The sequence below is a fragment of the Tachyglossus aculeatus genome, chromosome 1 (assembly GCF_015852505.1).
Source record: "Tachyglossus aculeatus isolate mTacAcu1 chromosome 1, mTacAcu1.pri, whole genome shotgun sequence".
Taxonomy (NCBI): Eukaryota; Metazoa; Chordata; class Mammalia; order Monotremata; family Tachyglossidae; genus Tachyglossus; species Tachyglossus aculeatus.
Genome location: NC_052066.1, coordinates 68441762 through 68464879, shown reverse-complemented (window position 1 = coordinate 68464879; position 23118 = coordinate 68441762). Strand labels below are relative to the sequence as shown.

At 49.5% G+C, this 23118-nt stretch overlaps 1 protein-coding gene across 2 annotated transcripts in view; it reads right to left on the bottom strand.

The window, feature by feature from the left end:
- Window positions 1-23118, bottom strand: part of CAPN10 (calpain 10) — a 52754-nt gene that overhangs the window by 6853 nt on the left and 22783 nt on the right. The window contains exons 4-11 of one of the 2 annotated variants that reach the window (XM_038743190.1): window positions 19471-19667; window positions 16605-16801; window positions 12454-12595; window positions 11070-11236; window positions 8985-9271; window positions 7540-7742; window positions 6334-6586; window positions 2229-2431 (exon numbers count right to left, since the gene is read on the bottom strand). In XM_038743190.1, the coding sequence (XP_038599118.1) occupies window positions 2229-2431; window positions 6334-6586; window positions 7540-7742; window positions 8985-9271; window positions 11070-11236; window positions 12454-12595; window positions 16605-16801; window positions 19471-19667 (1649 nt within the window). The remainder of the gene's footprint in view (window positions 1-2228; window positions 2432-6333; window positions 6587-7539; window positions 7743-8984; window positions 9272-11069; window positions 11237-12453; window positions 12596-16604; window positions 16802-19470; window positions 19668-23118) is intronic. The other variant, XM_038743208.1, reaches the window with a different exon arrangement.

Genomic DNA, 23118 nt, shown 5'->3' with positions numbered 1-23118 from the left:
TGGGCCTCAGTTCCCTCATCTGTAAAATGGGGATGAAGACTGTGGGCCCCATGTGGGACAGGGACCGTAACCAACCTGATTAGCTTTTATCTACTCTAGTACGTAGTATAGTGCCTGGCACACAGTAAAGCGCTTAACACATACCATAAAAAAAAAGTCATTTTAACTCAATGGCAGCCTCAAGCCCTATTCAATCAATCAATCAATGGCATTTATTAAGTGCTTAGTATGTGCAGAGCACTGTACTAAGTATTTGGAAGACTACAATACAACAGAATTAGCAGACACCTTCCCTGCTCATAATGAGCTAAAGCCCTAATGTATTTTACTCTCCTCCTCAGCACTGGTGAGTGTAGATGTAGAATCAGCTGTGCAATCATTTATTTATTCTGAGTATCCTAAATATTTTTCTGTCCATACTCCCACATTACAGTGTAAACTCACTGTGGATAGGGACGATTTCCTTTTTAAAATTTATAGTATCTGTTAAGCACTTATTCTGTGCCAGGCACTGTACTAAGTTTTGGGGTAGATACAAGACAATCAGGTTGGACTCAGTTCATATCCCATATGGGGCTTGTATTCATTCAACCTTATTTATTGAGCGCTTACTGTGTGCAGAGCACTGTACTAAGCGCTTGATGTAGATCTACTAACCCCAATCTACTAAGCGCTTGTAGTCTCAACCCCCTTCCTCTCTTCTGCTTTTATGGTATTTCTTAACCATTCCCGTCCCACGTGGGGCTCACACTCTTATCCCTATTTTCCAGATGAGGTAACTGAGGCACAGAGAAGTTAAGTGATTTGCCCAAGTTCACACAACAGATGAGTGGTGAGACCAGGCTAAGAACCCAGGTCTTTGGGACTTCCAAGCCCATGCTCTATCCACAGAGTCATGCTACATCCTGGAAACAACATCATCATCATCATCAATCATATTTATTGAGCGCTTATTGTGTGCAGAGCACTGTACTAAGCGCTTGGGAAGTACAAGTTGGCAACATATAGGCTTCACTGACATTGTCCTCTCCTGGTTCTCCTCTTACCTCTCTGGCCGTTCATTCTCAGTCTCCTTTGTGGGCTCCTCCTCTGCCTCCCACCCCCTAACTCTGGGGGTCCCTCAAGACTTAGTTCTGGGTCCCCTTCTATTCATCATCATCATCATCATCAATCGTATTTATTGAGTGCTTACTATGTGCAGAGCACAGTACTAAGCGCTTGGGAAGTACAAATTGGCAACATATAGAGACAGTCCCTACCCAACAGTGGGCTCACAGTCTAAAAGGGGGAGACAGAGAACAAAACCAAACATACAAACAAAATAAAATAAATAGGATAGATATGTACAAGTAAAATAAATAAATAAATAAGTAAATAGAGTAATAAGTAGAGTAATACACATATGATATTCACTAAGCACTTACTATGTGCTAAGCACACTACTAAACATGAGGGTTGTTATAAGATGATCGAGTTGGACCCAGTCCCTGTCTCGCATGGGGCTCACAATCTTAATTCCCATTTTATTGGTATTATTATTATTTTATTAGAAATAATAATAATAATGGTATTTGCTAAGCACTTACTAATGTTCCAAGCACTGTATTCCTTAAGTGCTTATTGTGTGCCAGTCACTGTGCTAAGCACTGGGATAAATACAAGCCATTTTGTGATAATGATAATAAGTATTTAGTACAGTGCTCTGCACACAGTAAGCACTCAATAAATACGATTGAATGGATGAATGAATAATAAAAATAATAATAAAAATTCTTCCTCTACACCCACTTCTTGGAGAATCATTCGCTCCCTCGGCTTCAACATCCCTCAAGACTTAGTTCTGGGTCCCCTTCGATTCTTCCTCTACACCCACTTCCTTGGAGAACTCATTCGCTCCCTCGGCTTCAACTACCACCTCTATGCGGATCCCCAATCTACATCTCCAGCTCTGATCTCTTTCCCTCTCCGCATTTCCTCTTGCCCTCAAGATATCCTGCATGTCCTCCCGTCACCTCAAGCTTAATATGCACCGTACTAAGTGCACTGGGGTGTACAGAAGCAGGGCAGATACAGCCCCAGTCCTGGAGGAGTTTACAATCTAGGCTGAAACCAAAATTTCCGCTGCGGGAAGGGGTCTTGATCCTTCTAGCACCAGATGCCTCTAGTCAAGGGTAATGAAACGCTGCTCAGGCAACTTGCAACCGGCCAATGGTCCCGCGGGCTCCTACCTGTCGATTTTGGTCGCTATGGTCAGGGTGAAGTCTCCTTCCAAGTCAGGCAAATAGGTGGAGGGCACAATCTCATAATTCCCTGGAGCAAGACGGCACAGTTGGCTGACTTCTTGGTCGTAGCAGTGCGGTACGCAGCTCAATAAAGGCTCCCCGCGCAACCAGGGGGACGCCTCCGGGGTCTGGCCGCTGCTCCCTGGCACCTGAGTGGGAGTTGGACAGGGTGAGGAGGTGACCTCTGGCTTGACGGCCTCCTCAGATCGAGTGTCTGTACCCACTGTGCAAAACCGGGCAAGACATCTCCTGCATCAGGGCTGGGCAAGGCTTTCTTCTGTTTTTCCCTGCCTCCTCTTCTTTTTAAAGCACAAGATGTCCCTTCCTCAGCGTTGCCAATTGAGCTTCCATTTCCCAGCCCACCATCACTCCCGGATCCGAGAACCTGTCAGTCAATCAATACTGTTCAATGAAAAGTAGCGTGGCTTGGTGAATAGTACGGGCTTGGGAGTTGGAAGGACCTGGGTTCTAATCCCGGCTCTGCCACCTGTCTGCTGGGTGAGCTGGGGCAAGTCACTTCTCTTCTCTGGGACTCAGTTACCTCATCTGTGAATTGGGGACTGAGACTGTGAGCCCCATGTGGGACAAGGACTGCATCCAATCTGATTAACTTGCATCTACATCAGTGCTTAGAACAGTACTTGGCATATAGTAAGCACTTCAAAAGTACCATAATTATTAATTTAACTATTCATTTATTCACCCTCCGCTCCTCTGTCGCTAATCTCCTCACCGTGCCTCGTTCTCGTCTGTCCCGCCATTGACCGCCGGCCCACGTCCTCCCCCTGGCCTGGAATGCCCTCCCTCCCCACATCCGCCAAGCTAGCTCTCTTCCTCCCTTCAAGGCCCTACTGAGAGCTCACCTCCTCCAGGAGGCCTTCCCACACTGAGCCCCTTCCTTCCTCTCCCCCTCGTCCCCCTCTCCATCCCCACCGTCTTACCTCCTTCCCTTCCCCACAGCACCTGTATATATGTATATATGTTTGTACATATTTATTACTCTATTTATTTTACTTGTACATATCTATTCTATTTATTTTATTTTGTTAATATGTTTGGTTTTGTTCTCTGTCTCCCCCTTCTAGACTGTGAGCCCACTTGGGTAGGGACTGTCTCTATGTTGCCAACTTATACTTCCCAAGAGCTTAGTACAGTGCTCTGCACACAGTAAGCGCTCAATAAGACTGATTGATTGATTGATTGATTGATTTAACCCTTGTTCATAGGGAACTACACTGTGATTCTTCAGGCCAGAGCAGGACACTATTTTCAAGAATACTTTCCTCCCAGCAATGCTCATTTGTGGAAGAGAGAGAGAGAGATATCCAGTCACATAGGAAGAAAAGCAAGGGGGGAAGAGGGGTGAGAATCAGGCCACTAGTTCAACCATTAGCAGTCCCCAAAAGATGCTCTCTGACACAGTAGTGACCTTCTGAAGCAGAACCTAAAGACCCCAGGATTTTTTTTATTTATTCATTCATTCAATCGTATTTATTGAGCACTTACTTTGTGCAGAACACCGTACTGAGCGCTTGGAAAGTACAATTCGGCAACAAATAGACACAATCCCTACCCAACAATGGGCTCACAGTCTAGAAGTGGGGAGAATATATAGTATTAAATGCTTACTATGTGCCAGGCACTGAACTAGGTGCTAGGGTAGATCCATGTCAATCAGGTTGGACACAGTTCCTGTCCCACATGGGGCTCACACTCTCAACCCTCATTTGACAGATGAGGTAATGGAGGCCCAGAGAAATGAAGTGATTTGCTTAAGGTCACAGAGAAGACAAGGGATGGGGCTGGGATTAAAACCCAGGTCCAGAAGCAGAGACTGAGGGACGCTTTTTCCCAAGGGAGCCCAGGCACCCTCCTGGGTGAGAAGCAGCATGACCTAGTGGCAAGCACCTGGGTGTCTTAATAATAATAATAATAATAATGGCATTTATTAAGCGCTTACTATGCGCAAAGCACCGTTCTAAGTGCTGGGGAGGTTACAAGGTGATCAGGTTGTCCCACAGGGGGCTCACAGTCTTAATCACCATTTTACAGACAACTGAGGCATAGAGAAGTTAAGTGACTTGCCCAAAGTCACACAGCTGACAACTGGCGGAGCCGCGATTTGAACCCTTGACCTCTGACTCCAAAGCCCGGGCTCTTTCCACTGAGCCACGCTGTTTCCCCAGTCTTGTGGGCTGGGCTGGGATTAGGACCTCTCCTAAATTCTTAGTACGGTGCTCTGCACAGAATAAGTGCTCACTGACTGACTTACTGACCAGGCTCCAATCAATCAATCAATCGTATTTATTGAGCGCTTACTGTGCACAGCACTGTACTAAGCGCTTGGGAAGTACAAGTTGGCAATATATAGAGACAGTCCCGACCCAACAGTGGGCTCACAGTCTAGAAGGGGGAGACAGAGAACAAAACCAAACATATTAACAAAATAAAATAAATAGAATAGATATGTACAAGTAAAATAGAGTAATAAATATGTACAAACATATATACATATATACAGGTGCTGTGGGGAAGGGAAGGAGGTAAGACGGGGGCTATGGACAAGGGGGAGAGGAAGGAGGGGGCTCAGTCTGGGAAGGCCTCCTGGAGGAGGTGAGCTCTCAGTAGGGCCTTGAAGGGAGGAAGAGAGCTAGATTGATGAGGATGGGCGGAGGGAGGGCATTCCAGGCCCGGGGGAGGACGTGGGCCGGGGGTCGATGGCGGGACAGGCGAGAACGAGGCCCGGTGAGGAGGTGAGTGGCGGCAGAGGAGCAGAGGGTGCGGGCTGGGCTGGAGAAAGAGAGAAGGGAGGGGAGGTAGGAGGGGGCGAGGGGATGGACAGCCTTGAAGCCCAGAGTGAGGAGTTTCTGCCTGATGTGCAGATTGATTGGTAGCCACTGGGGATTTTTGAGGAGGGGAGTAACAAACCCAGAGCGTATCTGGACAAAGACTATCCGGGCAGCAGCATGAAGTATGGTTTGAAGTGGGAAGAGACACGAGGATGGGAGATCAGAGAGAAGGCTGATGCAGTAGTCCAGACGGGATAAGATGAGAGCTTGAAAGCAGTTTGGATGGAGAGGAAAGGGCAGATCTTGGCAATGTCGCGGAGCTGAGACCGGCAGGTTTTGGTGACGGCTTGGATGTGAGGGGTGAATGAGAGAGCGGAGTCGAGGATGACGCCAAGGTTGCGGGCTTGTGAGACAGGAAGGATGGTAGTGCCGTCAACAGTGATGGAAAAGTCAGTGAGAGGGCAGGGTTTGGGAGGGAAGACAAGGAGTTCAGTCTTGGACATGTTGAGTTTTAGGTGGCGGGCAGACATCCAGATGGAGATGTCCTGAAGGCAGGAGGAGATGCGAGCCTGGATGGAGGGGGAGAGAGCAGGGGCAGAGATGAAGATCTGGGTGTCATCAGCGTAGAGATGATGGTTGAAGCCGTGGGCGCGAATGAGGTCACCAAGGGAGTGCGTGTAGATCGAGAACAGAAGGGGACCGAGCACTGAACCTTGGGGAACCCCAACAGTAAGGGGATGGGAGGGGGAGGAGGTGCCTGCAAAAGAGACTGAGAATGAACGACCAGAGAGATAAGAGGAGAACCAGCAGAGGACGGAGTCTGTGAAGCCAAGGTTGGATAGTGTGTTGAGGAGAAGGGGGTGGTCCACAGTGTCAAAGGCAGCTGAGAGGTCGAGGGCTCCACTAAGCCCAGCGCTTAGTACAGTGCCTGGCACATAGTAAGCGCTTAACAAATACCATTATTTATTGTTATTTTTTTTGAACCATTCTCATCCAACCACCTGAGAGCATCAGCATCCTCAGTCTTCCACGTCTCTTCATTCGTTCATTCAATGAATTCAACCGTATTTATTGGGCTTGTACTAAGCTCTTGGAAAGTACGATACAGCAGTAAAGAGAGACAAACATCTCTCTCTCGATGCAACTTATGGCCGTGGGCCACAGCTGCTCGCTGCTAAGGTCCCGCGCCACCCTGCAGGCGCGCAACAGACCCCCCCCTTGTCGGAATCGAACCGCGAGCCGTCTCGGCCGCCCGCCCGTACCTGGAAGATGTGGAAGCCGATTGGGTGGCAGCGATCCTGGCAGTGCTGGCGCAGTGTCACTTGGACCCTCTGGGCCCCTGGGCCTGGGGCGACGCAAAGAGGGAAGCACGGATTGCTGGGGAAGGAGGGGAAGTTGCGGCTGCCCCCGGCCGTCTTCCCGCTCCTCCAGCTCCCCTCCAGCTGCACGGTCTCCCACTCCCCGGCCGGGAACTCTTCTCCGGCCAAGGCGCTGCCGCGGGTTAGTTTGAGCTCGCTGTCGGAGGTGAGAGGGAAACCAAAAGTGAGACGGCAGCGGGGAAGGGCTGCCTCAGCTCAGGTCCTCAGTGTGGAGGACCCGTAATTCCCGGCACAACGGCTGCAGCTCCTCCTCCTCTTCCTCCCTACTACTACTAATAATAATTCTGGTACTTGTTAAGCACTTATGTGCCAAGCACTGGTTTGAGCGCTAGAATAGAGCCAGGTTAATCATGTGGCACAGCAGAAAGAGCACGGGCTTTGGAGTCAGAGGTCCGGGGTTCAAATCCCGGCTCCGCCAATTGTCAGCTGTGTGACTTTGGGCAAGTGACTTCACTTCTCTGGGCCTCAGTTACCTCATCTGTAAAATGGGGATTAAGACAGTGAGCCCCCTGTGGGACAACCTGGTCACCTTGTAACCTCCCCAGCGCTTAGAATAGTGCTTTGCACATAGTAAGTGCTTTATAAATGCTATCATTAGTATTACTATTATGTTGGACACAGTCCCTGTGCCACATGGGGCTCACAGTCTCAATCCCCGTTTACCAAATGAGGTCACTGAGGCCCAGAGAAGTGAAGTGACTTGCCCAAGGTCACACAGCAGACAAGTGGCGGGGCCGGGATTAGAACCCATGGCCTTCTGACACCCAGGCCTGTGCTTTATCCACTCTGCCATGCTGCTTCTGTAATGGACATGGGGCAGGGGAGGAGAGGGTGGACACGGTGTTGGAGGGGAGGGATGGACACGGGGTGTGGGAGGGGCAAAGGTTAGAGCGAGAGTCCATGATGGGATTGTGAATTCCGGGGCAGGAGTGGGGAGAGACCAGGATCCCCAGGTCCTGAGAGGTCGGGGGGTCGGGGCCTGTCCTTCAAGCCCCCTGCCCAGCTAGGTGCCCCTGCCCTGGCCCCTATCTCTTCCTCCCCTCATCCTCTGCCAGGAGCCAGCGAGCGCTCCAGTTTGCCTGGGAGTACCTGAGGGAGACCCGCCCTGTGGAGAACACGCGGAGCAGGAACTGGGCGGCGGCATCCTTCCGAAAAGCACTGGGGACCACCAGGTAATAGCCTGGGGAGAACTCGCAGTGCAGGTGGACCTCCCGGTCATAGGCGTGGCAGGCGGTCCCAGCCACCGGCGGGGCAGACAGGGTCCGGGCCAGGTTGAACCGCTTTTTCTCGACCTGAAGGAAGAGGGTGAGATGGGAGTTGCCTCAAGAGAGGGGGACCACAGGCAGGTCAACAGCAAGCCAGCCTCCCTTTCCAAAATATGGCCCCCTCACCCCGACCCCGCTGTCCCTGGGGTGGCTGGACCAAACCTTCCAAGGAACCCAGTTAATAATAATAATAATTGTATTTATTAAGTGGTTACTAGCGCTGGGGAGGTTACAATGTGATCAGGTTGTCCCCTGGGGGGCTCACAGTCTTCATCCCCATTTTACAGATGAGGTAACTGAGGCACAGAGAAGTGAAGTGACTTGCCCAAAGTCACAGAGCTGACATTTGGCAGAGTAGGGATTTGAACCCATGACCTCTGACTCCAAAGCCCGTGCTCTTTCCACTGAGCCACGCTGCTTCTCAGCCAGGACTGTGGAAGGGGGAAAGGCACCCTTCTTCTGCCCCAACAGGAGGGGAAAGTGGGGATCCAGGACTAATGAGCAGTGGCCAGAGCCCACCAGATTTTGTAGAGGAGGAGGTAAGAGATGAGGAGGAGGAGGAGAAGAGAAGAAGGACGAAGAGCCCCTGGCACTCTCTTTGAGGCTAAAACCCCACGTCCTTCCTAAACCATCAGCCAGCATGGGGCCCAGGAGTAAAAAGGGTCTAGCCAGGCCTAGATCATTAATAGTAATAACAATAGCAAAAAAAAAAATAATTGTGGTATTTGTTAAGTGCTTATTTGTGTACAAGCATTATACTAAGCACTGGGGCGGATACAAGTAAAATGGGTTGGACACAGTCCCTGTCCCACATGGGGCTCAGTCTTAATCCCCATTTTACAGATGAGGGGAAGAAGAAGAAAGAAGAAGGAAGAAGAAAGAAGAAGAAATAACTGTGGTATTTGTTAAGCGCTTACTAGGTGCCAGATGTTATACTAAGTCCTGGGATAGATGCAAGGTGATGAGGGAATTGAGGGCCAGAGTGAAGTGACTTGCCCAAGGTCAGCAGACAAGTGGTGAAACTGGGAATAGAACCCAAATCCATTCCAACTCCCAGGCCTGTGCTCTATCCACTAGTTCACGCTGCTTCTACTACCCCAGACACACTCTCCTTCAACTTTCTACAGGGAATGAGGACCTATTTCCATCTCAGACTGGAAACTACCATCCCTGGTTGCTCGGCCACAACTCCGCTTCCGCCCTGGCATCCGACCGTTTTCTTGGCTTTAGATGGGTTTCTCTAGGAAAATTTCCTCCTGCCTCCATTACCTTCCAGACGTGCAGCCCCACGGCCCGGTATTCCTTCCCGGGGAGCCCTTCTCCAGTCAGGCCCCGCCCATCTTCTCCGACGCGGTCTGGAGTCCGGATCCTGCCGGCCCAATCCGTCCGATACCGCCGGGGTCTCTGCTGGAGGGCCACGCACACCTCGCTCGGTTCCGAGACCCGCAGCCAGAATTTGGGGTTACTAGGAAAGCTGCTGTTGTTACGGCAACCACCTGCAGACTGCCCCGCGACCCAGGCCCCACACAACGTCTGAGTGTGGTGGAACGCTCTCTCTAGTTTAAAAACACAAACGACACGTCCACTTTAGGAACAGGCCCCTCCTTTCTCTGTCTCCTGGAAAAAGGTTGGATGAATGTTAATGACACTTTTATATGTGTGTTTGGGAATCCTAGCCTCTCCCGCCCAGGAGTTCAGCGGGCTGGGATGGAACCCGACTCATTCTCCTTTCGTCGGCAGGAGGATAGAGAGGAACAGACGTCACCGTTCCCATGATACAAAGGGTCATGTCAAGTTACGGGGATAGCCGGCATGGCCAAACACATCTGAGGAAAAAATGAGGGGACCAGAACCGGCAGGGCAGCCACTAGACAAGAACTTTTTCCTAATGCTAAACGCTCTGGCCTGCAATGCCGACACCCTTCATTTTGGCCTCCTCTGCTCTGATCCTTTAGTTCCTCTTTCACCGAGAGTGGGTCCAAACCCAGCTCACCTTCTCACTGGGCTTCGTTCTGCACTTGCCTTTTTGAAGGCACATCTTCTCCCAGTGGACTTCCCTGATTCACCCCTCATTTCCTCTTCTCCCACTCCCTTCTGCACCGTCTTGATTTGCTCCCTTTATTCACCTGTCCCTCAGTCCCACAGCACTCTGAGCCCCCTTTTTCCTCTCCTCCTCCCCATCCCCCCTGCCCTACCTTCTTCCCCTCCCCACAGCACCTGCATATGTGTTTGTACAGATTTATTACTCTATTTTACTTGTACATATTTACTATTCTATTTATTTTGTTAATGATGTGCATTTAGCTTTAATTCTATTTGTTCTGATGACTCAACACCTGTCCACATGTTTCGTTTTGTTGTCTGTCTCCCCCTTCTAGACTGTGAGCCCATTATTGGGTAGGGACCGTCTCTATATGTACTTCCCCAAGCACTTAGTACAGTGCTCTGCACACAGTAAGTGCTCAATAAATACGATTGAATGAATGAATACATATCCATAATTTATTTATTTATATTGCTATCTGTCTCCCCTTCTAGACTGTAAGCTTGTTGTGGGTAGGGAACGTGTCTACCACCTCTGTTCTATTAATTATGGTACTTCTAGACTGTGAGCCCATTGTGGGCAGGGATTGTCTCTGTTGCTGAATTGTACTTTCCAAGTGCTTAGTACAGTGCTCTGCACACAGTAAGTGCGCAATAAATAAGACTGACAATGAATGAATCTTAAGTGCTTACTATGTGCCAGGCACTGTACTAAGTGCCGGGTGGATAGTGTACTCCCAAGTGCTTAGCACAGTGCTCTGCACACCTTAATCAATCAATCGTATTTATTGAGCGCTTACTGTATGCAGAGCACTGTACTAAGCACTTGGGAAGTCCAAGTTGGCAATATATAGGGACAGTCCCTACCCAACAGTGGGCTCACACCTTAAGCACTCAATAAACACAGCTGATTGACTTACCTGCTTCCAACCCCTTCCTCCTGCCTGGGGCTCCCTCCCCCTTCAAAATCCTCCTGAAATCCCACCTCCTCAAGACGCACTTCCTCCTCTCCAGGTCAGGTCACCTCAACACCTGAGTGCTTTGTCACCACGGTTTCACTAACGCATGACACCCACCCGCAGCCCTTCTGTATGCATCCATTTACCTACTTTGCCACCTTTAAACATTCACCTACTAATAGGGCCATTTTCCCCTTGCCTTCTTCCTCCTCTCCAGAAATTACTCGGTATCTGTCCCATTGTGTTATACCTCTCTGAGGACAGAGATCATCTCTTCTAACTCCCTAGCACGGCGCTCTGCACGAAGTAGGCGGTTCGATAAATACTATTAATTGATTTAGCGATGGCTTACCTGAATAGAGGCTCTGCAGGCAACCCTCCTCAGTGACCGGATAACCAACGGTGACCTCATCAAACTCCCTCACAAACTCCTCCTCTTCCACCCAGAATTCTCCTTCCTGCAGCAGGGACAGCAGTTCCGAGGCCACCGTTGGATCTAACTGGTTCCATCCTTCACCCCTAGAAGGAAACCGCAAGATAAAGTCTTCAGCCTTGTGCTTTTTCTGACCACGGGAGGGGAAAAGGGAGGGCGTCTTGCAAAGGCAGGTCAAAAAGAGGCCCAAAGTGAAGCTCCCTCCCTTCCCCAGAGTCCCCAGCCTTCTGGCGTCAAAAGATTCCTCTCCGCCCGGCCGGTGGCTTGCTCCCATGACTTATTAATTGTCTGTCTCTCCCTCTAGACTGTGAGTCTGTTGTGTGTGAGGGAATGTGTCCGTTTGTTATTATACTGTCCTCTCCCAAGTGCATAGTATACAGTGCTCTGCATACAGTAAGCGCTCAATAAATACAACTGAAAGAATGAATGAGTTCTCAGACCCTCTGACTTCAGTGAGCCTGGCATCACCAGGAGCTGAGCCCTAGGCCTGGCCACAGCGGGAGAAGAATTCTCAAAGCCACGTTCAGAAGCACATCGGCACCAAAAGTCTCAAGGAGACAAATGATGAATCCCTGCCCTTGCAAAGTAAGCTTTGCTGCCTGACCAGGAAGTATTTCACTTCCTCTGGTGCTGTCTCCCCAGGAGAATGGGACAGGTGAGGAATTCAGACAAGATAACAATGGTACTTGTTAAGCCAAGCACTGTTCTAAGCACTGGGGTAGATAATAATAATAATAATAATAATAATAATAATGATGGCATTTGTTAAGCGCTTACTATGTGCAAAGCACTGTTCTAAGCGCTGGGGGGGATGCAAGGTGATCAGGTTGTCCCACGTGGGGCTCACAGTCTTCATCCCCATTTTACAGATGAGGTAACTGAGGCGCAGAGAAGTTAAGTGACTTGCCCAAGGTCACACAGCAGACACACGGAGGAGCAGGGATTCGAACCCATGACCTCTGACTCCAAAGCCCGGGCTCTTTCCACTGAGCCACGCTGCTTCTCTAGAATTAGATACGATTTATCTATTATATTTATCTATTTATAAATTAGATACGATTTAATCAGTTTGGACACAGTCCCCGTCCCACATGGGGCTCACACTCTCAATCCCTGCTGTACAGATGAGGAAACTGAGGGCCCAGAGTAGTGAAGTGACTTGCCCAAGGTCCCCCAGCAGACATGTGGCGGAATCAGGCCAGGCCAGGGCTCGATCCACTCAGCCACGCTGCTCCGGCTCTGTCTGCCTTGGCGTGGTGCCCCGCCTCTCCCCGCTGCCCTCCGCCGGCCCCTGGTCACTCACCCCTCTCTCCAGGCCCCCTGCCAGCACCGCCTCCCCCAGGGGTTCTGAATCCGCAGGAGGAGGAGCCTCCCGCCAGAATCGCTGCACAGATCCCGCACGTCCGACACGATGAAAGCGTGAAACTCACCCAGGTCACTGGCACCTGCCCACGGCGGGGGGGAAAAACAGCCCGGTCAGTGCGGGGGAGCCACGCTCTCCCCATCCCCGGCACTAGGAAAGGGGGAGGGGGAAGGAACGACTCTTCCCCAATTTCAGATCCCCAATAAGCCTTCTCGGATAAATAGGCTCCCGCCCCGTCTCCCTGTGTCCGCTTCAACCACCACGGGGCATTGAGCATCTTCTAGACTGTGAGCCCACTGTTGGGTAGGGACTGTCTCTATATGTTGCCAACTTGTACTTCCCAAGTGCTTAGTCCAGTGCTCTGCACACAATAAGTGCTCAATAAATACGATTGATTGATTGATTTCCTTCCTCTTTGCCCAACTGCTCAGAGGTGGCTCCTGGAAGAGACGGAAAAGGCTATCTAGTACTGTCCAGCTGTGTCCCAAGAACTCTTCCCCAGCAGCAAGGCCCAGGCACCTCTCCCTCCCTTCACACCTCATCTCTGGCCACTGTCCCCCCTCTTTCCTCTGCCTCCATAAACGAGCTCATCATCATCATCAATCGTATTTATTGAGCGCTTACTGTGTGCAGAGCACTGCACTAAGCGCTTGGGAAGTACAAGTTGGCAACATATAGAGACAGTCCCTACCCAACAGTGGGCTCACAGTCTAAATGACTCCTTTGTAGAGACGAGGCAGGGACGGGCAACGATTCCCTCCCGGGGGGGCCCGCTTTTCCAGTTTGGGAGGGCTGGGCTCACTACGTCCTGCTGTAGGTCCCGGTGAAGGGCAGGGCTCTAAGGTGCTGAAGTGGGTTTTACTTCGGCTCGCGGGGGCTCCTGACGGGCTCCGGGTGGGCTGTGGGTGCGGGCAGCCAGTTAAGAGCTTCCACAGCCAGAGGCTATTTCCACTCACCAAAAGGTGGCCGGGATCCAACCCGTGGGCCCAAATGAATCAGCTGATGGGCCTAATTGGGCCCAGGAGCTTTAATAATAATAATAATAATAATAATAATAATAATGAGTATTATTATTATTATTATTATTATTATTATTATGGCATTTGTTAAGCGCTTACTATGTGCAAAGCGCCGTTCTAAGCGCTGGTGGGGGGATACAAGGTGATCAAGCTGTCCCACGGGGGGCTCACAGTCTTAATCCCCATTTTACAGACGAGGTAACTGAGGCCCAGAGAAGTTAAGTGACGTGTCCAAGGTCACACAGCAGGAGTGTGGCAGAGCCGGGATTTGAACACATGACCTCTGACTCCAAATAATAATAATAATAATGTTGGCATTTGTTAAGCGCTTACTATGTGCAAAGCACTGCTCTAAGAGCTTGGGGGGATACGAAGTGATCAGGCTGCCCCACGTGGGGCTCACAGTCTTAATCCCCATTTTACAGGTGAGGCAACTGAGGCCCAGAGAAGTTAAGTGTCGTGCCCAAGGTCACACAGCAGGCGTGTGGCAGAGCCGGGATTTGAACACATGACCTCTGACTCCAAATAAGAATAATAATAATAATAATAATAATAATAATAATATTGGCATTTCTTAAGCGCTTACTATGTGCAAAGCACTGTTCTAAGCGCTTGGGGGGGATACAAAGTGATCAGGTTGTCCCACGTGGGGCTCACAGTCTTAATCCCCATTTTACAGATGAGGTAACTGAGGCCCAGAGAAGTTAAGTGACGTGCCCAAGGTCACACAGCAGGCGTGTGGCAGAGCTGGGATCTGAACACATGACCTCTGACTCCAAATAATAATAATAATAATAATAATAATATTGGCATTTCTTAAGCGCTTACTATGTGCAAAGCACTGTTCTAAGCGCTTGGGGGGATACAAAGTGATCAGGTTGTCCCATGTGGGGCTCACAGTCTTAATCCCCATTTTACAGATGAGGTAACTGAGGCCCAGAGAAGTTAAGTGATGTGCCCAAGGTCACACAGCAGGCGCGTGGCAGAGCCGGGATTCGAACCCATGACCTCTGACTCCAAAGCCCGGGCTCTTTCCACTGAGCCACGCTGCTTCTCTACTGGTATATCACCCCCAGCCTCCAAGGGGTACTGCCTCATAATAACAATAATAATAATAATGATGATGGTATTTGTAAAGCACTTACTATGTGCCAGGCACCGTACTAAGCGCTGGGGTGGATAAAAGCAAATCAGGTTGGACACAGTTCCTGTCCCACGTGGGGCGCTCGGTCTCAATCCCCATTTTACATTTTACTAAGCGCTTAGTACAGTGCTCTGCACATAGTAAGCGCTCAATAAATACGATTGATTTACAGATGAGGTAACTGAGACCTCATCTCTTAAATGGGGATTGAGACTGAGAGCCCCAGGGAAGTGAAGTGACCTGCTTAAGGTCACACAGCAGATAAATGGCAGAGGTGGGATTGGAACCCATGACCACCTTACTCCCAGGTCCGCGCTCCATCTGCTCTGCCATGCTGCTTCTCACTCCAACTCACCCTGTTTCCTAGGGCCTGAGAAAATGCTCTAGAGAAGCAGCGTGGCCCAGTGGAAAAAGCACAGGCTTGGGAGTCAGAGATCATGGGTTCTAATCCCGGTTCCGCCACTTGTCAGCTGCGTGACCTCGGGCAAGTCCCTTCGCTGAAGCAGTGTGGCTCAGTGTAAACAGCCCGGGCTTTGGAGTCAAAGGTCATGAGTTCAAATCCCAGCTCCGCCACCTGTCAGCTGTGTGACTTTGGGCAAGTTACTTAACTTCTCCACGCCTCAGTTACCTCATCTGTAAAATGGGGATTAAAACTGTGAGTCCCCCACGGGACAGCCTGATCACCTTGTAACCTCCCCAGCGCTTAAAACAGTGCTCTGCACATAGTAAGCACTTAACAAATACCATTATTATTATTATTCTCTGGGCCTCAGTTCCCTCATCTGCAAAATGGGGATTAAGACTGTGAGCCCCACGTGGGACAATCTGATCGCCTTGTAACCTCCCCAGCGCTTAGAACAGTGCTCTGCACATAGTAAGCGCTTAACAAATACCATTATTATTATTATTATTATTATTATTATTATTATTATTATTATTATTCTCTGGGTCTCAGTTCCCTCATCTGTAAAATGGGGAGTAAGACTGTGAGCCCCACATGGGGCAATCTGATCACCTTGTATCCACCCCCAGAGCTTAGAACAGTGCTTCGCACATAGTAAGGGCTTAACAAATACCACAGTGATTATTAAAGGGTGCAGATCTGACCACGTCCCCACCCTGCCAATTTTTACTTTATTTTTATGGTATTTGTTAAGCACCTACTTTGTGCCAGGCATTATTCTAAACACTGGGGTACATACAAACTAATTGTGTTGGGCACAGTCCATGTCCCACATGGGGCCCATTTTACAGATGAGGTAACTGAGGCACAGAGAAGAAAAATAATAATTGTGGTATCTGCTAAGTGCTTACTATGTGCCAGGCACCGCTCTAAGCTCTGGGGTAGATACAAGCTAATTGGGTTGGACACAGTCCCTGCTCCACCTGGGGCTCACGGTCTCAATCCCTATTGTTACAGATGAGGAAACTGAGGCACAGAGATGTGAAGTGACCTGCCCAAGATCACACAGCAGACAAGTGGATTAGAGCCCAGATCTTTCCGACTCCCGGGCCTGTGCTCTATCCACTAGGCCACACTGAAGTGACTAGCCCTAGGTCACATAGCAGATGGTAATAATAATAATAATACTGACAATACTGGTATTTAAGTGCTTACTATGTGCCAAGCACTGCACTAAAAGCTGGGGGTAGATACAGGATGATTAGGTCCCACAGGACCTCATAGTCTACATAGCAGGGAGAACGGGTATTAAATCTCCATTTGGCAGATGAGGGAACTGAGGCCCAGAGAAGCTTAGTGACTTGCCCCGGATCACCCAGCAGACGAGCGGTGGAGCCGGGATTAGATCCCAGGTCCTTCTGACTCCTTAGCCTGTGCTCTCTCCGCGAGGCCATGCTGATTTCCCTGAAGCAGCAAAGCCACGGGCTGATTTGTCTTGGGAGGAGTCTCCCCGCCTGCACATCACCTTGCCGGGAACTCAGTACCGAGCAGCTGATCACACACTGGTCCTTCAGGTGCAGCAGACTCTGGAAGACCGTCTTGGGCTTCTCCCCGCTTCGTCCCGTCTCCTTCAGGGCCCACCTCTCGGCCAGGCCCCCCGTCAAATCCACCAAGGCGTCGGCCACCTGCCCGGCCCACAGGTGCTCATAGGATCCGTGCAGCCTAGGGAGACACAGAGAGCGGTATGCTCTCCCCCGGCCCCCTGCAACGCCAGAGCCCCGGCTCTGAGGCATCGCTGCTCCTTCCCCCATATCCAACCACCCTTATCAGCCTCCCCACCATCGCTTAGCCCGCGTCAACCCTCGATCCCTGCTCCAACTTCCTCTCGCCTTCCCCTTCAAACCACGGCTCCGTCATGGCAGCACTAGCCTGATCCCGTCCTACCTCGGCTCCCCACTCCGACTGCTCTCCGCCCTCCTCATCTCCACACCTCTGCGTGCCATAATAATAATAATAATAATTATTATCTCCCCCTCGTCCCCCTCTCCATCCCCCCATCTTACCTCCTTCCGTTCCCCACAGCACCTGTATATATGTATAGATGTTTGTACATATTTATTTATTTATTTATTTTACTTGTACATATCTATTCTATTTATTTTATTTTGTTAGTATGTTTGGTTTTGTTCTCTGTCTCCCCCTTTTAGACTGTGAGCCCACTGTTGGGTAGGGACTGTCTCTATATGTTGCCAATTTGTACTTCCCAAGTGCTTAGTACAGTGCTCTGCACATAGTAAGCGCTCAATAAATACGATTGATGATGATGATGAATGATAATGATGGCATTTGTTAAGCGCTTACTATTCATTCATTCATTCAATTGGATTTATTGAGCGCTTACTGTGTGCAGAGCAATGTACTAAGCGCTTGGGAAGTACAAGTTGGCAACATATAGAGACTACTATGTGCGAAGCACTGTTTTAAGGGCTGGGGGGATACAAGATGATCAGGTTGTCCCACGTGGGGCTCACAGTCTTCACCCCCATTTTACAGATGAGGGAACAGAGGCTCAGTGAAGTGACTTGCCCAAGGTCACACAGCTGACAAGTGGTGGAGCCGGGATTCAAACCCAGGACTTCTGACTCCCACTCTTTCCACTGAGTCACGCTGGCATTTATTGAGTGCTTACTGTGTGCAGGGCACTGTACGGAGCGCTTTGGAGCGTACAACGCCACAGAGTTGGCAGATATGTTCCTAGCCCATAAGGAGTGACCTATGCTAGCCTCCCTTCAAGAAGGAAACCTTTCCTCTTCTCCTACTCCCTTCTGCGTCGCCAACTTGCTCCTTTCATTCATCCCCGCTTCCAGCCCCACAGCACTTATGTATGTATCTGTAATTTACCTATTTATATTAATGTCTCTCTCCCATTCTAGACTGTCAGCTTGCTGTGGGCAAGGAATGTGTCTGTTACATCGTACTTTCCCAAGAGCTTAGTGATAATGATAGTGACAGTCCTTGTTAAGCGTTTACAATATGCCAAGCACTGTTCTAAGTGCCTGGGTAGATACAAGACAATCAGGTTGGACACAGTCCCTCTACCCCACATGGGGTTCACGCTCTTAATCCCCATTTTACAGATGAAGTAACTGAGGCCCAGAGAAGTGAGGTGACTTGCCTAAGGTCACACAGCAGACAAGTGCCAGAGTCAGGATTAGAACCCAGGTCCTTTGGATTCCCAGGCCCTGTGCTCTATCCACCAAGCCATACTGCTTAGTACGGTATGCTTGAGAAGCAGTGTGGCTCAGTGGAAAAAGCCCGGGCTTTGGAGTCGGAGGTCGTGGGTTCAAATCCCGGCTCTGCCAACTGTCAGCTGTGTGACTTTGGGCAAGGCACTTAACTTCTCTGTGCCTGTTACCTCATCTGTAAAATGGGGATTAAGACTGTGAGCCCCATGTGGGACAACCTGATCACCTTGTAACCTCCCCAGCACTTAGAACAGTGCTTTGTATATAGTAAGCGCTTAATAAATGCCATTATTATAATAATATTATTATTATTATTATTATTATTATTACAGTGCTCCGTGCAGACTAAGTGCTCAGTAAGTACAACTGACTGACAAGGAAGTAGGGATCATGGTTGAGCACTGGACTCTTCCGTCCCATCTGCCCATGTGAGTAAGGATCACCTTCAGGAATCGCTTCTTGGAACATGAGGGACAACTAGACAGAATAATAATAATAATGATAATGATAGCATTTATTAAGCGCTTACTATGTGCAAAGCACTGTTCTAAGCGCTGGGGAGGTCACAAGATGATCAGGTTGTCCCATGGGGGGCTCATAATCTCAATCCCCATTTTACAGATGAGGGAACTGAAGCACAGAGAAGTGCCCAAAGTCACACAACTGACAAGTGGCGGAGCCGGGATCTGAACCCCTGACCTCTGACTCCAAAGCACGTGCTCTGTCCACTGAGCCACACCACGATCAAGCCTCGCCTCTCCAGGAGGCTGCTTGGATCACAGGAATCGGCGGGGCTGGGAAGGGAAAGGAAGGGGAGGAAGTGGATTCGGGAGAAGGTAGGAAACGACCCTCTTGCCTGCCCTGGACTATCTAACCAACAGCTCTCTTCCGTAAAAGAAATACGGGCCGTCCGCCTTCTCCCCGGTGGCCTAGAGGCAAGATGCCTTTTCTCTGTTCGGAGCATGGGACAATGCCATCTTCTCAGAGGAAGCCCCCAAATAAATATCTTCTCGTTTTTCCCTTCGCACGCTCTGGGCCTGTGGCTTACTCCCCCGGTTTGGGCTCCGTCCCCAAACAGGAGTCCAGGTGAAGGCCGCCCCAGAAGCAGCCTCCATTCCCGCCCCGCAGCCCCCCGGGGAATCGTACTTGGCGTAGGCCTTTTCAAGCAAGGGGAGCCAGAAAACATCTTCCGCCTGACACTGGGAGAAGCAGAGCCGCCCCGCAAGGCAAGGCAGGCGGTCGTCCACCGTCACGTCCGTCCACTGTCCGAACCGCCAGAAGCGGCAGGTGAAGCAGCCCCGGTAGGCCTGGTCCGACCAGCTCGGCTGCCCTGGGACGATGACCTGCCAGGGACAGAGGGAAAAGAACAAAGTCAAAAACAAAACGCTCACTTTTTTTTTTTTTTTTGGTATCTGTTAAGTGCTTACTACGTTTCAGGCACTGTACTGAGCACTGGGGGAGATACAAGACGACTGGGTTGGGCACAGTCCATGTCCCACGTGGGGCTCACAGTCAATCCCCATTTTACAGATGGGGACACCGAGGCACAGAGAAGTGAGGTGACCTGGCCTGCAGCAGACCCGTGGAAGAGCTGTATATATGTATATATGTCCTGTATATATGTATATATGTTTGAACATATTTATTACTCTATTTATTTATTTATTTTACTTGTACATATCTATTCTATTTATTTTATTTTGTTAGTATGCTTGGTTTTGTTCTCTGTCTTCCCCTTTTAGACTGTGAGCCCACTGCTGGGTAGGGACTGTCTCTATATGTTGCCAATTTGTACTTCCCAAGCGCTTAGTACAGTGCTCTGCACATAGTAAGCGCTCAATAAATACGATTGATGATGATGATGAAGAGGTTGGGATTAGAAGCCAGGCTCACTGATTCCCAGGCCCCACGCTTTTTCCACCGGGCCTTGCCGCTTCCCTCTTCTGAAGCTTGATCTGTTCAGAGTCCTGGGTGGGCCGGGTTGGCTCTTTGCCCTTTTAGATCAAGATCAGGCTCAGTAATAATAATGATGGCATTTGTTAAGCACTTACTATGTGTCAAGCACTGTTCTAGGCGCTGGGGGGGATACAAGGTAATCAGGTTGTCCCATATGGAGCTCACAGTCTTCATCCCCCTTTTAGACTGTGAGCCCACTGTTGGGTAGGGACTGTCTCTATATGTTGCCAACTTGTACTTCCCAAGCGCTTAGTACAGTGCTCTGCACACAGTAAGCGCTCAATAAATACGATTGATGATGATGATGATGATCCCCAATTTACAGATGAGGTAACTGAGGCACAGAGAAGTTAAGTGACTTGCCCAAAGTCACACAGCTGAGAAGTGGTAGAGCCGAGATTAGAACCCACTACTTATGACTCCCAAGCCCTGGCTCCTTTAATAATAATAATAATGGTTCCATTTATTAAGCGCTTACTACATACAAAGCACTGTTCTAAGCGCTGGGGAGGTTACAAGGTGATCAGGTTGTCTCACGGGGGGGCTCACAGTCTTCATCCCCATTTTACAGATGAGGTAACTGAGGCCCAGAGAAGTGAAGTGACTTGCCCAAAGTCACACAGCTGACAAGTGGTGGAGCTGGGATTTGAACCCATGACCTCTGACTCCAAAGCCCGGGCTCTTTACACTGAGCCACACTGTAGTCACTATGCCCTGGCAACACCCTGAGAAGCGGCTGGGGCCTAGTGGATAGAGCCCGGGCCTGGGTCTCAGAAGGACCTGGGTTCTAATCCCAGCGCTGCCGCTTCTCTGCTCTGTGCTCCTGGGTAAAAGTCACTTCACTTCTCTGGGCCTCAATTACCTCACCCGTAAAATGAAGGTTAAGACTGTGAGCTCCAGGTGGGATGTGGACGGTGTCCACCCTGATTGGCATGAATCTCCCCCAGAGCTTAGTACAGTGCCTGGCACACAGAAAGCACTTAGCAAATACCATAGAAAAAAAACAAAAAACAAAAACCCTCAACAGCCTTCCCCAGTCACTGTTCCAGCCTGGTCCCAAATCAACCATACCAGAGAAGAAAAAGAGCAGGAAACTGCCAGTGGGCCTCAAAGCAAACCTTGAGGGGCACTCTGCCCTCTGTCTTGAACCCACCGGCCCCCAATACAAGCATAAACAATAAATCTTGGCATGGACTGATTTTTCTACGGCGCCATAAAGATGGGATGGAATGACCTGAGCCTTAAAATGTCTCATATCCCCACCTCCTGCTTAGCTCTAAGCTGTAGAAATGAGAGCTCGATCCCAATGGAAAGAGCCCGGGCCTGGGAATCAAAGGACCTGGGTTCTAATTCCGGCTGTTGGGTAGGGACTGTCTCTATATGTTGCCAATTTGTACTTCCCAAGCGCTTAGTACAGTGCTCTGCGCATAGTAAGCACTCAATAAATGTGATTGATTGATTAACTTGCTGAACCTCACTTCACTTCCCTGTGCTTCCATTTCCCCATCTGTAAAATAGGGACTTAATACCTGTTCTCCCCCTAAGACTGTGAGCCCCACATGGAACAGGGGCTGTGTCCAATCTGACTATCTTGTATCTATCCCAGCATTTAGTACTGTGCTTGGAACATAGCGAGCACTTAAATACATCACTATTATTAACATAATAATCATTTAAAAAGCAATAAAATAATACATCACTATTATTAACATAATAATCATTTAGAAAGCAATAAAATTATACATCACTATTATTAACATAATAATCATTTAAAAAGCAATAAAATCAGGGTTCAATACGACTGGGATCGGATCCGAGTTCTGAACAGAGCACAGTGCAGAGGAAAAGTCATCCCCATCTACTGGGATTCCTGAACCCTGGAATCTCATGGGCAGATACGCACTTGGCTGGGACACAGGAAACATCATCCAAATATATTGAAGATGTTGGGAGATTTCCTCCCCAAATCCGAGGAAAACTCAACTCCTCAGGGGACCCGCCTGAAAGAGAAAGACTCCTAAAAGTTTATGGGGCCCCACCAACTGTGGAGAATAGAGAAACGCTTCGAGCAACCCCGTAGATATGTTCTGAACACACTAACGGACAAAGCCAGGGCGAGGCGAAGCCTGAGACGTTTCTGCTCTACTTCCTCCATAGGGGTGATGTGTTTTCCTCACCTATTTCCAACTCACAAACTGAATCCTTGGGGAGTGGATGATGATGGTATTTGTTAAGCGCTTACTATGTGCCAAGCACTGTTCTAAGCGTTGGGGTAAATACAAGGTTACCGGGTTGTCCCACGTGGGGCTCACAGTCTTTTAATCCCCATTTTACAGATGAGGTCACTGGAGCATAGAGAAGTGAAATGACCTGCCCAGAGTCACACAGCTGACAAGTGACAGAGCCAGGATTAGAACCCACGACCTCCGACTCCCAAGCCCGGGCTTTTTCCACTAAGCCACGGGGAGTTGGAGGGCTCAGGAGACGAGGAAGAGACCCAAAGACCAACTCCTTAAGGCACGTGAATCTAATTGGACCCTTTAATACCCATTTTTAAGACGCTTTTGGGGAACTTGTAATTTATCTATTTATTTATATTAACATCCGTCTCCCCCCTCTAGACCGTGAGCTCACTGTGGGCAGGAAGGTTCATTCATTCATTCAATTGTATTTACTGAGCGCTTACTGTGTGCAGAGCACTGTACTAAGCGCTTGGGAAGTACAAGTTGGCAACATATAGAGACGGTCCCTACCCAACAGTGGGCTCACAGGCTAGAAGGGGGAGACAGACAACAAAACAAAACATAAAAACCAAATAAAATAAATAGAATCAATATG